Source organism: Stegostoma tigrinum, chromosome 17 (assembly GCF_030684315.1).
Source record: "Stegostoma tigrinum isolate sSteTig4 chromosome 17, sSteTig4.hap1, whole genome shotgun sequence".
In the NCBI taxonomy this organism is placed as follows: Eukaryota; Metazoa; Chordata; class Chondrichthyes; order Orectolobiformes; family Stegostomatidae; genus Stegostoma; species Stegostoma tigrinum.
Genome location: NC_081370.1, coordinates 11,654,750 through 11,675,962, shown reverse-complemented (window position 1 = coordinate 11,675,962; position 21,213 = coordinate 11,654,750). Strand labels below are relative to the sequence as shown.

The 21,213-nt window shown below is 46.6% G+C and overlaps 1 protein-coding gene across 4 annotated transcripts in view; it reads left to right on the top strand.

The window, feature by feature from the left end:
• LOC125459473 (cytosolic carboxypeptidase 2-like) overlaps positions 1-21,213 on the top strand; it is a 63,478-nt gene that overhangs the window by 19,704 nt on the left and 22,561 nt on the right. For 3 of the 4 annotated variants that reach the window (XM_059651944.1, XM_059651941.1, XM_059651942.1), the window contains 7 exons: positions 998-1,148; positions 1,485-2,267; positions 2,913-3,072; positions 8,998-9,124; positions 14,591-14,691; positions 15,253-15,383; positions 16,667-16,733. In XM_059651944.1, the coding sequence (XP_059507927.1) occupies positions 998-1,148; positions 1,485-2,267; positions 2,913-3,072; positions 8,998-9,124; positions 14,591-14,691; positions 15,253-15,383; positions 16,667-16,733 (1,520 nt within the window). Of the gene's footprint in view, positions 1-997; positions 1,149-1,484; positions 2,268-2,912; positions 3,073-8,997; positions 9,125-14,590; positions 14,692-15,252; positions 15,384-16,666; positions 16,734-18,423; positions 18,427-21,213 lie in introns of all 4 variants that reach the window. The other variant, XM_059651943.1, reaches the window with a different exon arrangement.

Below are 21,213 nucleotides of genomic sequence, written 5' to 3'. Positions count from 1 at the left end.
ATCTTTCTCTTAAGTTGTACTTTGATAACATCTATACTCCTAAATCAATTCAGTTGATCCCCGCTGTCTATACATGTCATATCCTTTCTTCTTTTTCTCGACCAGGAGCTCCATAACTCTAGCAATCCAGGATTCCCTACTCCTGCCAGCCTTACCCTTCACTCCAACAGGAATATGCTGGCCCTGAACCCTCATTAACTCACTTTTGAAAGCCATGCATTCATCTGCCAAATCCTCTCATTCCTCCTCTCACTGACACATGGCACCAGATATAGTCCAGGAATCACTAGCTTGAAGTCCTGAATTTTCAGATTTGCATTTGCAGATACATTCTGTCTTGTTCAAAAAGCACGCAATTTGTAGACAGTCAATGTGGCATTTTATAAATTCCTACTTTGGAAATAAAACCAGTCTGACTCCAAATTGATACACAGCCAGCTTCTTAACAAGGCCTCAAACCTAAAATACATTCTCTGACCTGGGGTGTCACCTCTTGTTATACTGAGGGAGCTGATAAAACTATTAGTTATCTTGGAGCATTAACTTGTAAGAAATTCGGGAATTTGTACATTAATCCTGTGTAACTGATTAAAGATTTAATACCATTCTTAGGTTTGTTCAACACCTCATCAGTTCTATGAACCTTTGATCTTTTGCTTATAAATTCTGTGTCTGATGCTACCTCCCTCACTGACACCTGAAGAAGGACCGAGGCTCCAAAAGCTTGAGTCTTCAAATAAACCTGTTGGACTATAACCTGGTGTTGTGTGATTTTTTGACCTATGGATATTGTGAGTAAGACGTTTGTACTTCCCTGCAGATGTTGGGATTGAGAAGTTTCCGGATATTGGGATTCCGGGGCCACTCTCCTTGTGCATATTGGGATTGAGCGCCTGTCTTCCCTGTGGATGTTGGGATTGAATGTCTCTGTGTTATTGCTCTGCTTTTACCTGCTCTGTGGTGGTATTTACTGCTTGATGCTTGTATGCTCTCACAGCCAGGAAAGGTTCATACTTCACCTGTTCCCGTGTTGGAGGTCGTCGAGGTCTGCTCCATCTTGCTACAGTTGGTGCCAATACCAAAGATGGCAACTCACTGATCTTTGAGTCTAGATTTGAGAGCGGAAACCTACAAAAAGCCATCAGAGTGTGAGTGCAACCCTTGTGTGGACTGTGAGGATAGCTCTGCTCAGCTCTGTGCAACATCCTGAACTGTCCACTCCTGTTCACCCTCTTTGTGGTTGAAACTCCCATTCCCTGTCCCACACCAACCAGCTGCACCTTGAACTTATCTCCTGCTGGTTGTTTGCATTGACTGTGTGCCCGAGCTGCGTTAGTTTGTCTGGGCATTTGCACTGGGGAGAAGTCAGGTGGCTGTACAAATAGACACGGGTAGGGAGCAGCCTATTTCAGGAAGAAGGGAGGGTGGGGGAGTGTGAGTAAGATTAAGATTCACTTTGCTAATGGGAGCTTCCTGTGTTGCAGAGGGGCGTACGAATATGAGCTGACTCTCCGCACGGACCTATACACGGACAAACACACCCAGTGGTACTACTTCCGAGTGAGGAACACCAGGGCTGGAGTCACCTATCGCTTCACCATTGTCAACCTGATGAAAGCCCGCAGCTTGTACAGTCAGGGCCTGAAGCCTTTGCTGTACTCAGAACAGGAGGCTGCGCAGAGGCAGGTGGGCTGGTACCGGGTGGGCCAGCAGATCCGGTACTACAAGAACAGCCTGAGCCAAGATGGCAGGAGCCTGTACTCATTGACCTGGAGTTTCCAGTTCCCCCACGGGAATGACACATGCTACTTTGCCCACTCATACCCGTACACCTACACCCACCTACAATGCTATCTGGCAGCCATTGCCAGTGACCCAGTCCAGTCCCAGTACTGCAAGGTGCGGGTCTTATGTCGCAGCCTGGCAGGAAATATCGTGCATGTACTGACCATCACCTCACCGCCCAGGAGCCACGAGAACAGCGCTGCCAAGAAGGCAGTGGTGGTGACGGCCAGAGTTCACCCTGGGGAGACCAACAGCTCCTGGGTGATGGCTGGCTTCCTGGAGCACCTCCTGGGCAGCTCTGATGATGCCCGTCTCCTGCGCGACATGTTCATCTTTAAAGTGGTGCCTATGCTCAATCCGGATGGAGTGATAACGGGCAACTACCGCTGCTCACTGACGGGCCGTGACCTGAACCGGAACTACCGCACCATGCTCCGGGATGCTTTCCCCAGTGTCTGGCACACCAGAAGTATGGTGCTGAGGTGAGCAACTCAATCCCAGAGTATCAGTGATAGTGGGAACTGCAGATGCTGGAGAATCCAAGATAACAAAAGTGTGGAGCTGGATGTACACAGCAGGCCAAGCAGCATCTCAGGAGCAGAAAAGCTGACGTTTCGGGCCTAGACCTTCTGATGAAGGATCTAGGCCCGAAACGTCAGCTTTTGTGCTCCTGAGATGCAGCTTGGCCTGCTGTGTTCATCCAGCTCCATACTTTTTTGTTATCTATCACTCCCAGAGTAACCCAGATACCAGGAAGTGAAGAGGGTGGGGAATGGGGAGGGTGTTAGAGTGGAAACAGTGAGAACAGGTGGCTGAAGATGAATGATGATGATTTAGAGAGCAAGGCAGTGATTGTGGAGCTGGTAAATGGGTCTTGTGCGAATCTGCAGTGGGTGAATGTAAGAGAGTGGGGCAAACCGGGCAAGTGCAGACAGGAAATTGGTGAATGGGTAACATGTGAACAGGGAGATATTGAATGACGAGAGTGTGAGCGTGGAGAATGTGAATGGACAGCTAGTGGGGGTACAATTGTAGTGATACTGTATGGGGGAATATTAAATGAGGAAGGAGTAAATATTGAATAGGTCGGAAGTGAATGATGAGATGACAGTGATGCTCCCCACCAGGTTACTGGAGGAGCGGGACGTGGTCGTTTACTGTGATTTCCATGGACACAGCAGGAAAAACAACGCTTTTATGTACGGCTGCAACAATAATGAGACTGCATCACTGCGTTTCCAGGAGAGGGTCTTCCCCCTCATGATGAGTAAAAATGCAGCAGACAAGGTACTAGAGTCTGGGCAGGGAGTGTGTGGGGCCACCCAGAGTGTATGTCCGTGGATGGAGTTGTAGCTGAAGTGTGTGGTTGGGTTGGGAATTGGGAGGCTGGGGTGGGAGAGAACAGGGGGCAGGGGTTTGGGGTTTCGGTGTGGTCGGGTTTTTGGTGTGGTTGCATAGCAGGGTGTAATCCTGTTCCGTGTGAGAATTCTGAGATGCTTCCACAAGACAGTAAGTCTTTTTGAAATGGTGTCGATCTCACCTCTGGATTTTCGGTGCTTGAGCAGCAGCTGGCGTCATTGGGTGGTTTAGTTGGAATGTCACCAGTCATTAGAATGTGTTGGTCATCCAGACATTAGTTTGGGTACATGGGTTCGATTTCCACCATGACAGAGCATGAAATTAATAAGTCAATAAAGATCTGGAACTTAAGAACTCATCCAATAGCAGACACTGTCACTTGTCATTAAAAACCCACCTGGTTCACTAATGTTCTTACAGAATGGAAATCTTCCGAGCCTACCCAGTCCAACCTCCATGTGACTCCAGACCTACAGCACTGTGGTTGACTCTTAACCAATTAGGGTAATACATTCGGACAATAAATGGCTCATCCAGCCAGTGTGGTACACATGTAATGAACAAAATTTCTTTTTAAAAAGCCTCCTAATTTTTTGAGGAAAAAACCCAAAAAACTGCTGATGCTGGAAATCAGAAACAAAAACAGAAATTGCTGGAATACCTCAGAAGTCTGGCAGCATCTGTGGAGAGAAAGCAGAGTTAATGTTTCGAGTCCCTTCTTTATTCAGAACCCTTCTTTCCCATTTGTGAAAATGTTAGCCTTACAGAGAACATATTTCTGGGTGTGATCACCCTACAGCTTAAGGATCTACAGGAAGACAGGGAATAATTAGTACAAGAATCCCCTACGTGTATCTGACCCTCCAACCAGCATTGAATTCTGAATTTTGGGAAGAGTGAAGGTGCATCAAGTGAGTGCAGCCAGAGTTCATGACACCACAGAGGGGTTAGTTTAATCCCATTGTTGGATTAGTTTTGTGTCGGCACACATCATTGCCTCTGTGCTTCCAGAATCAAGGATGTCACTGAATGGTTCCGCCCTGGGAGTGTAATGTGAAAATGCACCGGTTATGATCCACATCAGTACCACATCCTTCCTCTCTGACCTTGGGCTTTCTATTGGTTTTTCAGCAAAAGTATCTTGCCTTTTCCCAACGTATTGTTCTCATTTGGCCTGGAATGTCTCTCAGCACAATGCAAATTCTTGTCTATTCTCCCATTAATACACTCCAGCTGATGTTTGACAAGCTCAGAGCTTTTTCATATGTTGATAGCTTTCTTCAGACTAAGTTCTTTTTCTCTCAGCAAACGTGCTGTCATTGGCAAGATCTCTAATACTTAAGACAATCCTATCACAGATAAGATTAGATTTTGGGTATCCAAACTCTAACCCTGTAGGTGTTTCTGTAGGCATTGCCATTTCTTTTAAAAGCACTCTGAGAAGGAGCATTCCTGGTGATTAATGGGAATTTGTTTACATTTGTGATTCGGGAACAGGTCAAGATAAGGATTTCAACCCCCAGTTATATTAAGCCTTACAGATGTGAAAGAGAAGGAAGTTCTCTCTGGTGTAAGCAGAATGGTAGAATCATAAAATTTTATATTTTTGACAGGGCCACCATCATGTCTGTACCAATTCCGAAAAAGTTATCCAGCTAATCTCGTTCTCTGTAACCGTCTAAATTTCTTACTTGCAAGTTTATATCCAGCTCACTTTTAAAACCTCCCATGGAACCAACCTCCACCATTCTCCCAGGCAGCACATTCCAAACATATTTTGGGAAGATGTGACTAAATTGGTGAGAGTCCAGAAGCGATTTACAAGAGATGCTCCAGTTGTAACGATCAATTGTAAAGGTTGTGAAATGTGAGGTTGGATGAACACAGCAGGCCAAGCAGCATCTCAGGAGCACAAAAGCTGACGATTCGAGCCTAGACCCTTCATCAGAGAGGGGGATGGGCGGAGGGTTCTGGAATTAATAGGGAGAGAGGGGGAGGCGGACCGAAGATGGAGAGAAAAGAAGATAGGTGGAGAGGAGAGTATAGGTGGGGAGGTAGGGAGGGGATAGGTCAGTCCAGGGAAGACGGACAGGTCAAGGAGGTGGGATGAGGTTAGTAGGTAGGAGATGGAGTTGCGGCTTGGGGTGGGAGGAAGGGATGGGGGAGAGGAAGAACAGGTTAGGGAGGCAGAGACAGGTTGGACTGGTTTTGGGATGCAGTGGGTGGAGGGGAAGAGCTGGGCTGGTTGTGTGGTGCAGTGGGGGGAGGGGACGAACTGGGCTGGTTTTCGGATGCGGTGGGGGAAGGGGAGATTTTGAAGCTTATGAAGCCCACATTGATACCATTGGGCTGCAGGGTTCCCAAGCGGAATATGAGTTGCTGTTCCTGCAACCTTCGGGTGGCATCATTGTGGCACTGCAGGAGGCCCATGACGGACATGTCATCTAAAGAATGGGAGGGGGAGTGGAAATGGTTTGCGACTGGGAGGTGCAGTTGTTTATTGCGAACCGAGCGGAGGTGTTCTGCAAAGCGGTTCCCAACCCTCCGCTTGGTTTCCCCAATGTAGAGGAAGCCATATCGGGTACAGTGGATGCAGTATACCACATTGGCAGATGTGCAGGTGAATCTCTGCTTAATGTGGAAAGTCATCTTGGGGCCTGGGATAGGGGTGAGGGAGGAGGTGTGGGGGCAAGTGTAGCATTTTCTGCGGTTGCAGGGGAAGGTGCCGGGTGTGGTGGGGTTGGAGGGCAGTGTGGAGCGAACAAGGGAGTCACGGAGAGAGTGGTCTGTCCGGAAAGCAGACAGGGGTGGGGATGGAAAAATGTCTTGGGTGGTGGGGTCGGATTGTAGATGGCGGAAGTGTCGGAGAATGATGCGTTGTATCCGGAGATTGGTGGGGTGGTGTGTGAGAACGAGGGGGATCCTCTTTGGGCGGTTGTGGCGGGGGTGGGGTGTGAGGGATGTGTTGCGGGAAATGCGGGAGACGCAGTCAAGCGTATTCTCGACCACTGTGGGGGGCAAGTTGCGGTCCTTGAAGAACTTGGACATCTGGGATGTGCGGGAGTGGAATGCCTCATCGTGGGAGCAGATGCGGCGGAGGCAGAGGAATTGGGAATAGGGGATGGAATTTTTGCAGGAGGGTGGGTGGGAGGAGGTGTACTCTAGGTAGCTGTGGGAGTCGGTGGGCTTGAAATGGACATCAGTTACAAGCTGGTTGCCTGAGATGGAGACTGAGAGGTCCAGGAAGGTGAGGGATGTGCTGGAGATGGCCCAGGTGAACTTGTGGTTGGGGTGGAAGGTGTTGGTGAAGTGGATGAACAGTTCGAGCTCCTCTGGGGAGCAAGAGGCGGCACCAATACAGTCATCAATGTAACGGAGGAAGAGGTGTGGTTTGGGGCCTGTGTAGGTGTGGAAGAGGGCCTAGCCAAACTCGTCCTCACCCTCAACAACTTCTCTTTCGATTCCTGACACTTCCTACAGACAAAGGGGGTGGCCATGGTTACCTTCATGGGCCCAAGCTATGCCTGCCTCTTTGTAGGTTACGTGGAACAGTCCCTCTTCTGCACCTACACAGGCCCCAAACCCCACCTCTTCCTCCGTTACATTGATGACTGTATCGGCGCCGCCTCTTGCTCCCCAGAGGAGCTCGAACAGTTCATCCACTTTACCAACACCTTCCACCCCAACCACAAGTTCACCTGGGCCATCTCCAGCACATCCCTCACCTTCCTGGACCTCTCAGTCTCCATCTCAGGCAACCACCTTGTAACTGATGTCCATTTCAAGCCCACTGACTCCCACAGTTACCTAGAATACACCTCCACCCACCTACCCTCCTGCAAAAATTCCATCCCCTATTCCCAATTCCTCTGCCTCCGCTGCATCTGCTCCCAGGATGTGGCATTCCACTCCCGCACATCCCAGATGTCCAAGTTCTTCAAGGACCGCAACTTGCCCCCCACAGTGGTCGAGAATACCCTTGACGGCGACTCCCGCATTTCCTGCAACACATCCCTCACACCCCGCCCCCGCCATAACCGCCCAAAGAGGATCCCCCTCGTTCTCACACACCACCCCACCAATCTCCGGATACAACGCATCATCCTCCGACACTTCCGCCATCTACAATCCGACCCCACCACCCAAGACATTTTTCCATCCTCACCCCTGTCTGCTTTCCGGACAGACCACTCTCTCCGTGACTCCCTTGTTCGCTCCACACTGCCCTCCAACCCCACCACACCCGGCACCTTCCCCTGCAACCGCAGGAAATGCTACACTTGTCCCCACACCTCCTCCCTCACCCCCATCCCAGGCCCCAAGATGACATTCCACATTAAGCAGAGGTTCACCTGCACATCTGCCAATGTGGTATACTGCATCCACTGTACCCGGTATGGCTTCCTCTACATTGGGGAAACCAAGCGGAGGGTTGGGAACCGCTTTGCAGAACACCTCTGCTCCGTTCGCAACAAACAACTGCACCTCCCAGTCGCAAACCATTTCCACTCCCCCTCCCATTCTTCAGATGACATGTCCATCATGGGCCTCCTGCAGTGCCACAATGATGCCACCCGAAGGTTGCAAGAACAGCAACTCATATTCCACTTGGGAACCCTGCAGCCCAATGGTATCAATGTGGACTTCACCAGCTTCAAAATCTCCCCTTCCCCCACCGCATCCCAAAACCAGCCCAGTTCGCCCCCTCCCCCCACTGCACCACACAACCAGCCCAGCTCTTCCCCCCCACCCACTGCATCCCAAAACCAGTCCAACCTGTCTCTGCCTTCCTAACCGGTTCTTCCTCTCACCCATCCCTTCCTCCCACCCCAAGCCGCACCTCCATCTCCTACCTACTAACCTCATCCCACCTCCTTGACCTGTCCGTCTTCCCTGGACTGACCTATCCCCTCCCTACCTCCCCACTTATACTCTCCTCTCCACCTATCTTATTTTCTCTCCATCTTCGGTCCGCCTCCCACCTCTCCCTATTAATTCCAGAACCCTCACCCCATCTCCCTCCTCTGATGAAGGGTCTAGGCTCGAATCGTCAGCTTTTGTGCTCTTGAGATGCTGCTGGGCCCACTGTGTTCATCCAGCCTCACATTTCATTATCTTGGATTCTCCAGCATCTGCAGTTCCCATTATCACTGATACAATTGTAAAGGTTGTGACTTATCTGAGTGGAAGAGGTTAAAAGGTAACCTGATGGAGGTCTTCAAAAAATCATAAGGGATTTAGGGACAGTACATTGGGAGAAACTGTTCCTGCACGTAAAAGAAGAAAGAACAAGAGAGAACAGATTTGAAGTGATTTGTAAATGTGACAAATGTGCGGTGAGCAAAACTTTTTCACGCAGAGTGGGAATTGGGTCTGGAATGTGCTATCTGAGAACTGTGGGGGCAGGTTCACTCGAGTGGTTAGAGTCTGGAATGTACTGTCTAAGAGTTTGGGGAGGCAGTGTCAATGAGGGTTTTGAGGGAATTTAAGTTATCTGAACAGAAGAATGCGCAGGGCTAGAGGCAGAAGGGAGGACTTAAAAGAATTGTCAAATCAAAACAAAAGTATAGATAAAATGGGCTGAATAAACTTCTGCAGTGTTGTAATTCAGTTTATTGTGTGGGGAAGGGTGGGAGGTGATGTGGAGGGCTAGGTCTAGGATCTGATGAGGGCAAATATTCCTCTGCAGAGCTGATGGTGCAATGCCCTGGTTTGAGTCTGTCTCAAGTGAGTTAGTGACCTTTCTGAGAATGGAGCGGGGTTGTGGGGTAATTATCAATTTCCTGGTGAACCATTTAAATGAGTCAGTAGCACGTGAGTGAGATGGTCACTGACTGCCCCTGTTCATATCAGTTCTCTTATCAGAATTGCAAGTTCAAAGTTCAGAGGGGAAAGGAGGGCACAGGTCGGATTGTGATGTGGAGGATGGGAATTACTCACAGTTACACAATGGAAACAACCTTTGCAGGATCCACCCTTGGTGAGTAGAGTGTCCTCATTGTTCACCCTAACCTCACATGGGTCAGTTGTACATGCTCTGGAACCAGCCAGTTACCAGCTAATGGTTAGCATTGTGTGTTATCACTGATCATCCTTTCATGCTGGCTCTAAGGGTGTGTTTAGTTAAGAGTGGGCCCAGCATGGATCTTGAACGTCTGAACAATAAAATGTGGTTTATTTTGTGTTGGACCTTGTTACAAGTTACATAGTCACAATTATTGACTATCAGAAACCAGGGATAACATACCAACATTAATCTAAACTTCCCATTCTCATTGTTTCACATCTTCAGATGGGGCAAAACCTAATACAGTCTCCACAATTAACCCTTTCACAGGTATTATACTTCCCTGGCCACATTGGAATCCATTTATCTCAGATTAATTCATCCACAATCTCTCAATATCTATGTGATTTGACGTCTCTCTTCACACGGCTTACAGTGCTACCCACCTTTGTGCCATCAGTAAATCTGAATGTGCTTTCCTATCACATCACCAGTGTTGGTCGTAATTGCAATGAATCATTGAGAGTCCCCTCAGCACAGATCCAGCTGGTATGTCACTGCCGTCCTGCCAATCGTCCCCACTGTTTGTTTCCCGTCACTTGCTTATTTCCCATACAGGTTGCCAATAAGCACATAAGAACTAGGAGCAGGAGTCAGCCATCTGGCCCCTCGAGCCGGCCCCGCCATTTAATAAGATTATGGCTGATCTTTTTGAGACTCAGCTCCACTTACCCGCCCACTCACTGTAACCCTTAATTCCTTTACTGTTCAAAAATTTATTTAGCCTTGCCTTAAAAACATTCAGCGAGGTAGTTTCAATCTCTTCACTGGGCAGGGAATTCCACAGATTGACAACCCTTTGGGTGAAGAAGTTCGTCCTGACCTCAGCCCTACATTTGCTTCCCTCTATTTTGAGGCTATGGCCCCCTGTTCCAGTTTCACCTGCTAGCGGAAACAACCTCCCTGCCTCCACCTTATCTATTCCCTTCATAATCTTTTATGTTTCTATAAGATTTCCCCTCATCCTTCTGAATTCCAATGAGTATAATCCCAGCCTACTCAGTCCGTCCTCATAATCCAACCCTCTCAACTCTGGAATCAACTGAGTGAATCTCCTCTGTACCCCCTTCAGTGCTAGCATATCCCTTCTCAAGTAAGGAGACTAAAACTGCACAGAGTACTCCAGATCTGGCCTCACCAGGACCCTATACTGCTGCAGCACAGCCTCCCTGTTTTAAACTTCATCCCTCAAGCAATGACAGACAAAATTCCATTTGCCTTTTTAATTACCTGCTGCACCTGAATCCCTCTGCACAGCAACGTGTTGCAATTTTTTTTATCATTTAAAACAGCCCATTTTTCTGTTATTCCTACCAAAGTGGATGACCTCACACTTATCAACATTGTACTCCATCTGCCAGACCTTTGCCCATTCACTTAGACTATCTGTATCTATCTGCAAACTTTCACTGTCTTCTGCACACTTTGCTCTACCACTCACTTTAGTGTCTTCTGCAAATTTTGACACACCACACTTAATCCCCAGCTCCAAATCATCTATGTAAATTGTAAACAGTTGCGGTCCCAACACTGATCCCTGAGGCACACCACTAGCCACTGACCGCCAACCAGAAAAACACTCATTTACCCCTACTCTTTGCTTTCTACTAGTCAACCAATCCTCTATCCATGCCAATACATTACCTGTAATGCCATGCAACTTTATCTTATGTAGCATCCTTTGGTGTGGCACCTTGTCAAATGCCTTCTGGAAATCCAGATACTGCACAGTATCCCTATTGTCCACCAGGCAAGCACTGTCCTCAAAGAATTCCACCAAATTAGTTAAACATGACCTACCCTTCATGAACCCATGTTGAGTGTTCCCACTGGGACAATTTATATCCAGACGTCTTGCTATTTCCTCCTTAATGACAGATTCAAGCATTTTCCCCACTACCAAAGTTAAGCTAACTGGCCTATAGTCACCTACTTTTTGCCTACTTCCTTTTTTAAACAGTGGCGTCACATTGGCTGTTTTCCAATCTGCAGGAACTACCCCAGAGTCCAGTGAATTTTGGTAAATAATTACCAGTGCATTTGCTATTTCCCCCCATCACCTCTTTTAATACCTTGGGATGCATTTCATCAGGGCCAGGAGACTTGTCTATCTTTAGCCCCAGTAGCTTGCCCAGCACTGCCTTCTTGGTGATAATGATAGTTTCTAGGTCCTCACCTGTTATAACCTTCTTGCCATCAGTTTTTGGCATGTTATTTGTGTCTTCCACTGTGAAGACTGACATAAAATAACTGTTTAATGCCTCGGCTATTTCCTCATTTCCATTTATTAAATTAGCCTTCTAATCCTCTAGAGGACCAATGTTTACCTGCGCCACTCTTTTACGATTTACATATTTGTAGAAACTTTTGTTGCCTGTTTTTATATTCTGAGCTAGTTTACTCTCATAATCTATCTTACTTTTCTTTATAACTTTTTTTGTGGGTTTCTGTTGGCCTTTAAAGATTTCCCAGTCTACTAGTTTCCCACTACTCTTTGCTTTTTTGGATGTGTTTTTTATTCAGTCTGATACTTTCCTTTATTTTCTTAGACATCCAGGGCTGACTATTTCTTTTCCTACAATTCTTCCTTATCACTGGAATATACTGATGCTGAGCATGATGAAAAACCGTTTTGAAAGTCCTCCACTATTCCTCAATTGACCCAACATAAAGTTTTTGCTCCCATTCTACCTTAGCTAACACCTCCCTCATTCCTTCATAGTCTCCTTTGTTTAAGCGCAGGGCATTGGTACTGGATTTGACCTTCTCATGCTCCATCTGTATTTTAAATTCAACCATACTGAGATTGCTCCTTCCGAGAGAACCCCTAACTGTGACATCATTAATTATTCCTGTCTCATTACACAGGACTAATCTAGAATAGCTTGCTCCCTCGTAGGTTCCATTATATATTGTTCAAGGAAATTATCATGGATGCGTTCTATGATTCCCTCCTCGAGGCTGCCATGACCGACCTGGTTTGACCAATCGATATGTAGATTAATTGCTGATGATGCCCATGATAATTGCTGGACCATTTTTATATGCATAAGTTATTTCTATCTGTATTGCCCACCCCACTATGATGTCATTATTTGGTGGCCCATAGACCACACCTATCAGTGACTTCTTCTCCCTTCTATTACTAATTTCTACCCAAATGGATTCAACTTTTTGTTCATTAAAACCTACATCATCTCTCACTACTGCCCTGATATCATCCTTAAAAATCAGAGCGACACCACCTCCTATACCTTCCTGTCTGTCCTTCTGAACAGTTTGATACCCCTGGATATTCAACTCCCAGTCATGGCCATCCTGCAACTATGTCTATGTAATGGTCATTAAATCACACCCATTCACCATGATTTGCGCTGTCAACTCATCCACCTTGTTCTGTGTGCCCCGAGCATTCAGATAAAATGCCCTTATGCCAGTTTTTGCACCTTCTTTCTGAGTCCTATCACCTCCATTACTAACAGCGCTTGAGTTCTCCTTCCCTTTAACTTTTTTCTGAATTTTCAATGGAGTTGAAGTTTCCTCGTCACCTGCTAACCTGCTGCTTTGCCTTCCATTTATTGTTATACTCCCTATACGCTCACTCCTCCCTTTCCCCCCTACTTACTTGTGTAAAGTCCTATTGACCATCCAATTTACCCTTTTTGTCAGAACACTGGACATGGTCCTGTTCAGGTGGAGTCCATCCCAGCGGCATAGATCCCTCTTGTCCCAGAACGGATGCCAGTGCCCCATGGAAAGGAAACGCTCTTTCCCACACCACTCTTTTAGCCATGTGTTTACTTCCCTGATCCTCGCCTCCCTATGTCAATTTGCACATGACTCAGGCAGCAATCCAGAGATTATGATCCTTGAAGACCTGTTTTTTAATTTTGATCCTAGCTTTTCATAATCCTGAAACAGGTCTTTTTTCCTAGTCCTGCCGATGTTGTTGGCACCTACAATTTGCCTTCAGTTCCTTCACTGTGGTTTCCCATGGGGAACTGCATCAAGTGCCTTCTGCACATTTGTTTAAATAACGTCCAGAGAGATTCCACTATCCACTATTTCAGTCTTCTCTTCAGAAACTCTGTATCAGGTTGGTCAGGTCTGACCTCCTCTTTATAAACATGCGCCAACTCTCTCTGACCAGCTGAAAACAGTAAACCGGTCTGTCACTCTCTCTGCTAATTACAGACTCCACTAATTTCCCTGTAACAGCATTTGATTGACATGGAGCCTGATCACAATGACCAGTTCCTCTTGTCCCAGGGCTGGGGCCAATGTCCCAGGAAACAGTCTCCTGCTTTCCCAAACCACCTTACAGCCATATGCTGACACCCAAGCACAGAGAGCCTGCTATCCTTCAGGTTCTGATTGTCTTTGAGCTCCTTGTTCCTGGCACTGATGAGAAAGGACCTCTCAAGTATTGCTTCCTGTGTTCGTTGCTTCCAATTTGGATACATTGGCTGGAACCTTCTCCCCTCCCTCCAATATCCTGACAAAATGTTTCTCCTGATAAAAGGCCAGAATTGAGCCATGTGGGCTTTTCAATCCTGTTTACAGAGGTTACCTGAAACTCTAAACCCTCAATAATGGCCACATAACACTCCCCCTCGTTCTCCTCCTTTCACTTGCCACCATCCTGGTGCGATTGTCCAAACCCTGAATGTCCTTCAGACACTCAGACAGCAAGCACATTTTCTATGGTGAATTGAGCTTGTCTTTGCTGTTCTTTAACCTCTCAGACTCCTCCTGTCCTCGTGACCTGTGTCCGGTTTCACTGCCCTGCAGATTGCAGACATTGTCAGAGATGGAAAAGAGTGAGAGACAATGGGAGAGAGTTGGAAAGAAGAATGTGACTTTAATCTCAAACTGTGGCTTAGCTCAAAGTAGGAGCCAATGATAGATTTTCAGTTGGAGTTAAGCAGCAGTTTGAATGATGTTGAGCTTCCAGTGGTTACAGTGTGATTAGCCAGTCAAATCTCAAGATAATGAAAGATTTATTGATAAAAGGAACTGGTGCTGAAGTTGGGCAGTGGGTGTTCATGCAGATGGTGTGAAGACATGGTTGGCACCGCTGCTCAGTTATGTACAATACAGACAGGTTCTATCTCCGAGAGCTACCAGAGAGAGTGGTCTCTTACAGCAGACAGAGCACTGTTTGTAAAGTGTAAGGCCCGAGTCAGTGAGTGGCACAGCAGGAATAGAAAGGTGGCTGGTTCAGACAAGGGGAACAGTGACTACTGTCTGTTAAAGATGGACCTCAGCTGTATTAATGGGTGTGTGCCTGTGCCTGTGCCTGTGTGGAGTGGGAACAGGCTGGTCTAATCTGTGCTGTGTCACTTTACTGAAAGCTGAGACCGGTGTGTGTTTCATCAGGGCCGCGGAGAGGGACGCACTTCAGCATTGAGGACCTCAAGTCACTGGGCTATCATTTCTGTGACACTCTGCTGGACTTCTGTGACCCTGACCGCTCAAAGGTTAGCAGAATCATGCTCGGCATTTCCCCCACCCCAATGTCCTGAATGGCTACTTTAATGTGGACGGTTTTAATATAAATCAAAGCCATCTTGTTTGGCTCAAAGGGCAGCCTGTGGAACTTTTACTGAACACATAGGGCTGTCTGCACCTGCACATAACATACAACACTCAGTCTAGGTTTTAGAATGGGACCTGTGGCCAACCCACATGTCAATACACACAGGCTTGTACATCTGGCCGTGTGTGAGTACATGTAATCTGCACTCCTCCTTCATAAGCATGTATATGTGACAGATGCAAATACATTTAACATGCATCCTACTTACATGCAGATATGGGACTACTCAAGTACTAAGCGTGGAATGCATGTTGGTGGTGTGCACATGCTGCTACACATGACATTTTTATTCAATACGGATTCACACAGGCAGACACATACAGACACACAGGTACACAGACAGAGACAGTCAGATGCACAGCCATACAAATGCAGACACTCATACACACGTGAATGTGATTGTGTTTACATATTGACCCTTGTTTGCCCTATCCCTGTTCAGTTTGACCAGTGTCTGGAAGAGGTACAGGCAGCACTGCAGCGTGAGCTCTGTCTACGCTGGGAGAAGTCGGGCCGGGAATACGATCCCAGCATGTCCCTGTGTGATGTGTCAACATCTGATTTTGAGTCCAGGTACAAGCACCCAAATCAAATAGCATCAAGTGCTGAGATTGACCAGCAAAATAATACATTCATTGCTACTATTTGTGACTCCCAAGAGTGAGGTATTTATACTTTCATAGTCACATTAGAGTTGTCAGCAAGCCAATGTGCATCTCAGTGTAGGTGTGTAGTATGTGGAGGGCTGCTATTGTAACAAATCTTTGTTCTCAGGAGTGAATGCAGGTAGATGTGTGCATATGCACACATGCATGTGAGTTTTTTTCCATAGAGCATCTCTCCATCTGAACTGGCATTATATAAGCTGAATCTTTACAACTGTCCCAAAATGACTTTCTCATTAGCAAGAGAAAAAACAGATTGCTAGGATAACACAGCAGTCAGGCATCATCTGTGGAGAGAAAGCGGAGTTCACATTTCAGGTCCACTGACCCTTCTTCAGAACTTAAGAATCTACCCAAGCCTGCCTTTAAAATGTTCAAAATCTCTGCCTCCAACACCTTTTCAGGAAGGGAGTTCCAAAGATTCTCAAATCCCAAAGATCACAAAAAGCCCCAAATCTGTTTGAAATGCATGACCTCCATTTTTAAGCAGTGACCCCTACTTCATGATTCTCCCATAACAGGACATATCTTCTCCACATCCACCATGTCAAGGCCCGACAGGAGATTATATGTTTTAATCAGGTCACATCTTCCTCTGATAAACCCCACTGAGCTGTGCAGTACATTTAAGCAAATTTTCAGTCATTCATGACCGTTCAATGCTAAATCTGCACCTTGGTTGGTTACTTTGACCTGGAGGGGAATCATACTGGGAAGCATAAGGTTTGAGGGATATTCATTCAATCTACAGGTTGACTTCTCTCAAATTGACTTAATTATAATCAACTTGATGATAATAAAACCCTTGCACTATGTTTGTTGAATATCCCAGGACACAGTAAACCCATTGTGTCAGGAATCATTTTGCATTTCAAGCTGCCATGTGTGATTGCACATGAGTTTGAAAGGGGTATAATTAATTAGTGGCCATTAGTGAGGTGAGTTTAGTAAGTTGTAGCGCTCAGCTTCATAATGAAAACTCTGCCAAATAAAACCCAACACAACATGGTCTTATCGAGGAATAAGCTTGCATGTTGTTAGCCTGGTTTTGGTTTTTTTGTTTTGTTGCCTGAAAGCTACTTAAAGCCTGAGATTGGTGTAAATGGACAGTTTGCAAAGAGAATTTTCAATTTTTAATAAACCCACCTGAGAGCAGCTTCTGAAGATTTCTGTTGCTTTGTTTTCGAGCAGCACCAGTGGATCTGACAGTTCGGAGTCAGATGGGCCACCAGCACATCTAATGAGACTCACAGAGAAGGTGAGTGATGACACAGAGATTGAGTTCCTGAATATACTTTATGTTCGGTATTTGACATTTACAGCCTGTCTCACGAGATGGGAATCACAGTCACAATATCAACACCACAGAACACCATGAGATATATAGTAGCAGGATTAGGCCATTTCGCCCATCACATCTGCTCTACCATATAATCATGGTTAATGTGTTTCTGAACCCCATTTTCCTGCCTTCTCCCTGTAATCCTTGATCCCGCTACTAATCAATCTATCTATCTATCTCAGTCTTAAATACACTCAATGTCTTGGCTTCTACGGCCCTCTGATTAACCACTGCTGAAGAAATTCCTCTTCATCTCAGTTCAAAAGGGTCCTAGTGTCTCCTACCAATGGAAGTATCTTCTCACATCCACTCTATCTAGGCCTCTCAGTATCCTGTCAGTTCTAATCAGGTTCCCACACCACCCATCTCTCCCCGCCCCCCAACTCCTTCAAAACTCCATTAAATACAGACCCAGAGTCCTCAACTGGTCCTCAAATGAGAGGTCCTTCATCCCCAGGATCATTCTTGTAAACTTCCTCCAGACCCTTTACTAAGATATGGGGCCCAAAACTACTCTCAACATTCCAAATGTTGTCTGATCAGAACCTTGCACAGTCTGAGCTGTATGTCACTGCTCCTATATTCTAACCCTCTTGAAATGAATGCTAACATTGCATTTGCCTTCCTAACTGCCAACTGAACCTGTATGTTAACGTTAAGGCTCTCCTGAATGAGGATTCCTAAGTGCCATTGTGCTTCAGCTTTCCAAAGTCTTTCCCTACTTAGAAAATAGTCTAAACCTCTATTCTTCCCACCAAAATGCATAAACTCACACTTTCTTACATACTATTCCATCTGCCATTTCTTTGTACAGTGTCCTAGCCTGTCCTAGTCCTCCTGCAGCATTCCTGCTCCCTCAACTCTCCACCTACCTTTGTGTCATCTGCAAATTTAGCAACAATGCCCTCATTTGCCTTGACAAGATCCAGACCACAATGTGAATAGTCACTGGCTACCTTCCCGGAAAAGACCCCTTTATCTCAACACTCTGCTCTCTGCCAGTCAATTCTCTATTCATGCGTACCTTCCCCCAAACACTTAGGGCTCTTATTGAGCAGCCATGATGGATGTTGAGGTTAGGGATAGATGCTTGGTTACTCTGGGTCAAGTTGGCTAATGCAAGGGTAAGTGTTAGGTATTCTAAAAGGCATTAGGTTGGAGAAGTCCCCAGGTCCGGATGGAATCTATCCCAGGTTACTGAGGGAAACGAGAAAGGAAATAGCTGGGGCCTTAATAGATATCTTTGCAGCATCTTTGAACACGGATGAGGTCCTGGAGGACTGGAGAATTGCTAATGTTGACCCTTTGTTGAAGAAGGGTAGCAAGGATAATCCAGGTAATCATAGACCGGTGAGCCTGACGTCAGTGGTGGGGAAGCTGCTAGAGAAGATACTGAGGGATTAAGATCGATTTACATTTAGAAGAAAATGGGCTTATTTGGTGATAGGCAGCATGGTTTTGTGCAGGGAAGGTCATGTCTTACCAACTTGATAGAATTCTTTGAAGAAGTGACAAAGTTGAAAGATGGGGGAAGGGCTTCAGTGAGGCTTTTGATGAGGTTCCCCATGGTAGGCTGATGGAGAAAGTGAAGTCGCATGGGTTCCAGGGTGTACTAGCTAGATGGATAGGAAACTGGCCGGGCAACAGGAGACAAAGAGTTGTAGTGGAAGGGAGTTTCTCAAAATGGAGAACTGTGACCTGTGGTGTTCCACAGGGATCCGTGTTGGGACTACTGATGTTTGTGATATACATAAACGATCTGGAGGAAGGTATGGATGGTCTGATTAGCAAGTTTGCAGATGACACTAAGATTGGTGGAGTAGCAGATAGTGGAGGGGACTGTCAGAGAATGCTGCAGAATATAGGTAGATTGGAGAGTTAGGCAAAGAAATGGCAGATGGAGTTCAATCCAGGCAAATGCGAGGTGATGCATTTTGGAAGATCCAATACAAGAGCGAACTATGTTATAAATGGAAAAGGCTTGGGAAAAATTGATGCACAGAGGAATCTGGGTGTTCAAGTTCATTGTACCCTGAAGGTGGCAACACAGGTCGATAGAGTGGTCAAAAAGGCATATGACATGCTTTCCTTCATCGAACGGGGTATTGAGTACAAGAGTTGACAGGCCATGTTACAGTTATATCGGACTTTGGTTCAAACACATTTGGAATACTGCATACAGTTCTGGTCACCACATTACCAAAAGGATGTGGATGCTTTGGAGAGAGTGCAGAGGAGATTCACCAGGATGTTGCCTGGTATGGAGGGCACTAGCTATGAAGAAAGGTTGAGTAGATTAGGATTATTTACATTAGAAAGATGGAGGTTGAGGGGGGATCTGATTGAGGTCTACAAAATCATGAAAGGCATAGACAGGGTGGATAGCAAGAAGCTTTTCCCCAGAGTGGGGGACTCAATTACGAGGTGTCACGATTTCAAGGTGAGACAGGAAAACTTTAAGGGAGATATGCATGGAAAGTTCTTTACACAGAGGGTAGTGGGTGCCCGGAACGCGTGCCCAGGGGAGTTGATAGAGGCGGGCACGATAGCATCATTTAAGATGGATGTAGACAGAAACATGATTGGGCAGGGAGCAGAGGGATACAGATCCTTGGAAAATAGGTGCCAGGTTTAGAGGATCTGGATCAGCACATGCTTGGAGGGCCAAAGGACCTGTTCCTGTGCCTTAATTTTCTTTGTTCTTTGTTCTTTGAAGGTGTTAGTAAAGTTCATGAATTGTTCCAGCTCCTCGCGGCAGCACGAGGAAGCACTGATACAGTCATCGATGTAGCGGAGGAAGAGGTGCGGGATAGTACCAGTGTGATCGCTGTTAGAGCCAATGAATTTCTTTTCCTTTAGAGCTGATGGCAGTTGAGAGCTATTCTCTTAACAGATGGCAGTTTGCTCTCACCCTGATTTTCAAATGCCCTCTTCTTTTACATCCTTGATGACCTACTAATTTCTTACAATAGGATTGGTCAAAACCTTCAGATTTAAATTTAATTGAGCTTTGGTATACAGGGCTTGGTTTAAATTAATTGGCTAAATTCACAAAATGTTGTCTTGGTAAAAATGCTTGCTTTGCCTGCTAACGGTATAGCCTTCTGATACAATATTTCAATTTCAAGAACTCTCTGTATCTGCTGCTACCTGCAGATATTTTTTAAATCAATCCCAAAAAATAGACAGGTTTTAAAGGGACCACACACTTCATCCCACTCCCACCCACCCCGCATCATTTTACAAACAAATTCTAACATGCTGCCTTAGAATTCACAACTACTATATCAAGTTTGCAACAATTTTCATGTCTGAGAATTGCACAGGCTTACCTAGGGAGAGTTGTTGTTGCACTGATCTCTCCTGGGCACCTGGTCAGAAGCTGACAGTGACAGTGACGGAGATAATGGGAACTGCAGATGCTGGAGAATTCCAAGATAATAAAATGTGAGGCTGGATGAACACAGCAGGCCAAGCAGCATCTCAGGAGCACAAAAGCTGACGTTTTGGGCCTAGACCCTTCATCAGAGAGGGGGATGGGGAGAGGGAACTGGAATAAATAGGGAGAGAGGGGGAGGTGGACCGAAGATGGAGAGTAAAGAAGATAGGTGGAGAGAGTATAGGTGGGGAGGTAGGGAGGGGATACGTCAGTCCAGGGAAGACGGACAGGTCAAGGAGGTGGGATGAGGTTAGTAGGTAGCTGGGGGTGCGGCTTGGGGTGGGAGGAAGGGATGGGTGAGAGGAAGAACCGGTTAGGAAGGCAGAGACAGGTTGGACTGGTTTTGGGATGCAGTGGGTGGGGGGGAAGAGCTGGGCTGGTTGTGTGGTGCAGTGGGGGGAGGGGACGAACTGGGCTGGTTTAGGGATGCAGTAGGGGAAGGGGAGATTTTGAAACTGGTGAAGTCCACATTGATACCATTAGGCTGCAGGGTTCCCAGGCGGAATATGAGTTGCTGTTCCTGCAACCTTCGGGTGGCATCATTGTGGCAGTGCAGGAGGCCCATGACGGACATGTCATCTAGAGAATGGGAGGGGGAGTGGAAATGGTTTGCGACTGGGAGGTGCAGTTGTTTGTTGCGAACTGAGCGGAGGTGTTCTGCAAAGCGGTCCCCAAGCCTCCGCTTGGTTTCCCCAATGTAGAGGAAGCCACACCGGGTACAGTGGATGCAGTATACCACATTGGCAGATGTGCAGGTGAACCTCTGCTTAATGTGGAATGTCATCTTGGGGCCTGGGATAGGGGTGAGGGAGGAGGTGTGGGGGCAAGTGTAGCATTTCCTGCGGTTGCAGGGGAAGGTGCCGGGTGTGGTGGGGTTGGAGGGCAGTGTGGAGCGAACAAGGGAATCACGGAGAGAGTGGTCTGTCCGGAAAGCAGACAGGGGTGAGGATGGAAAAA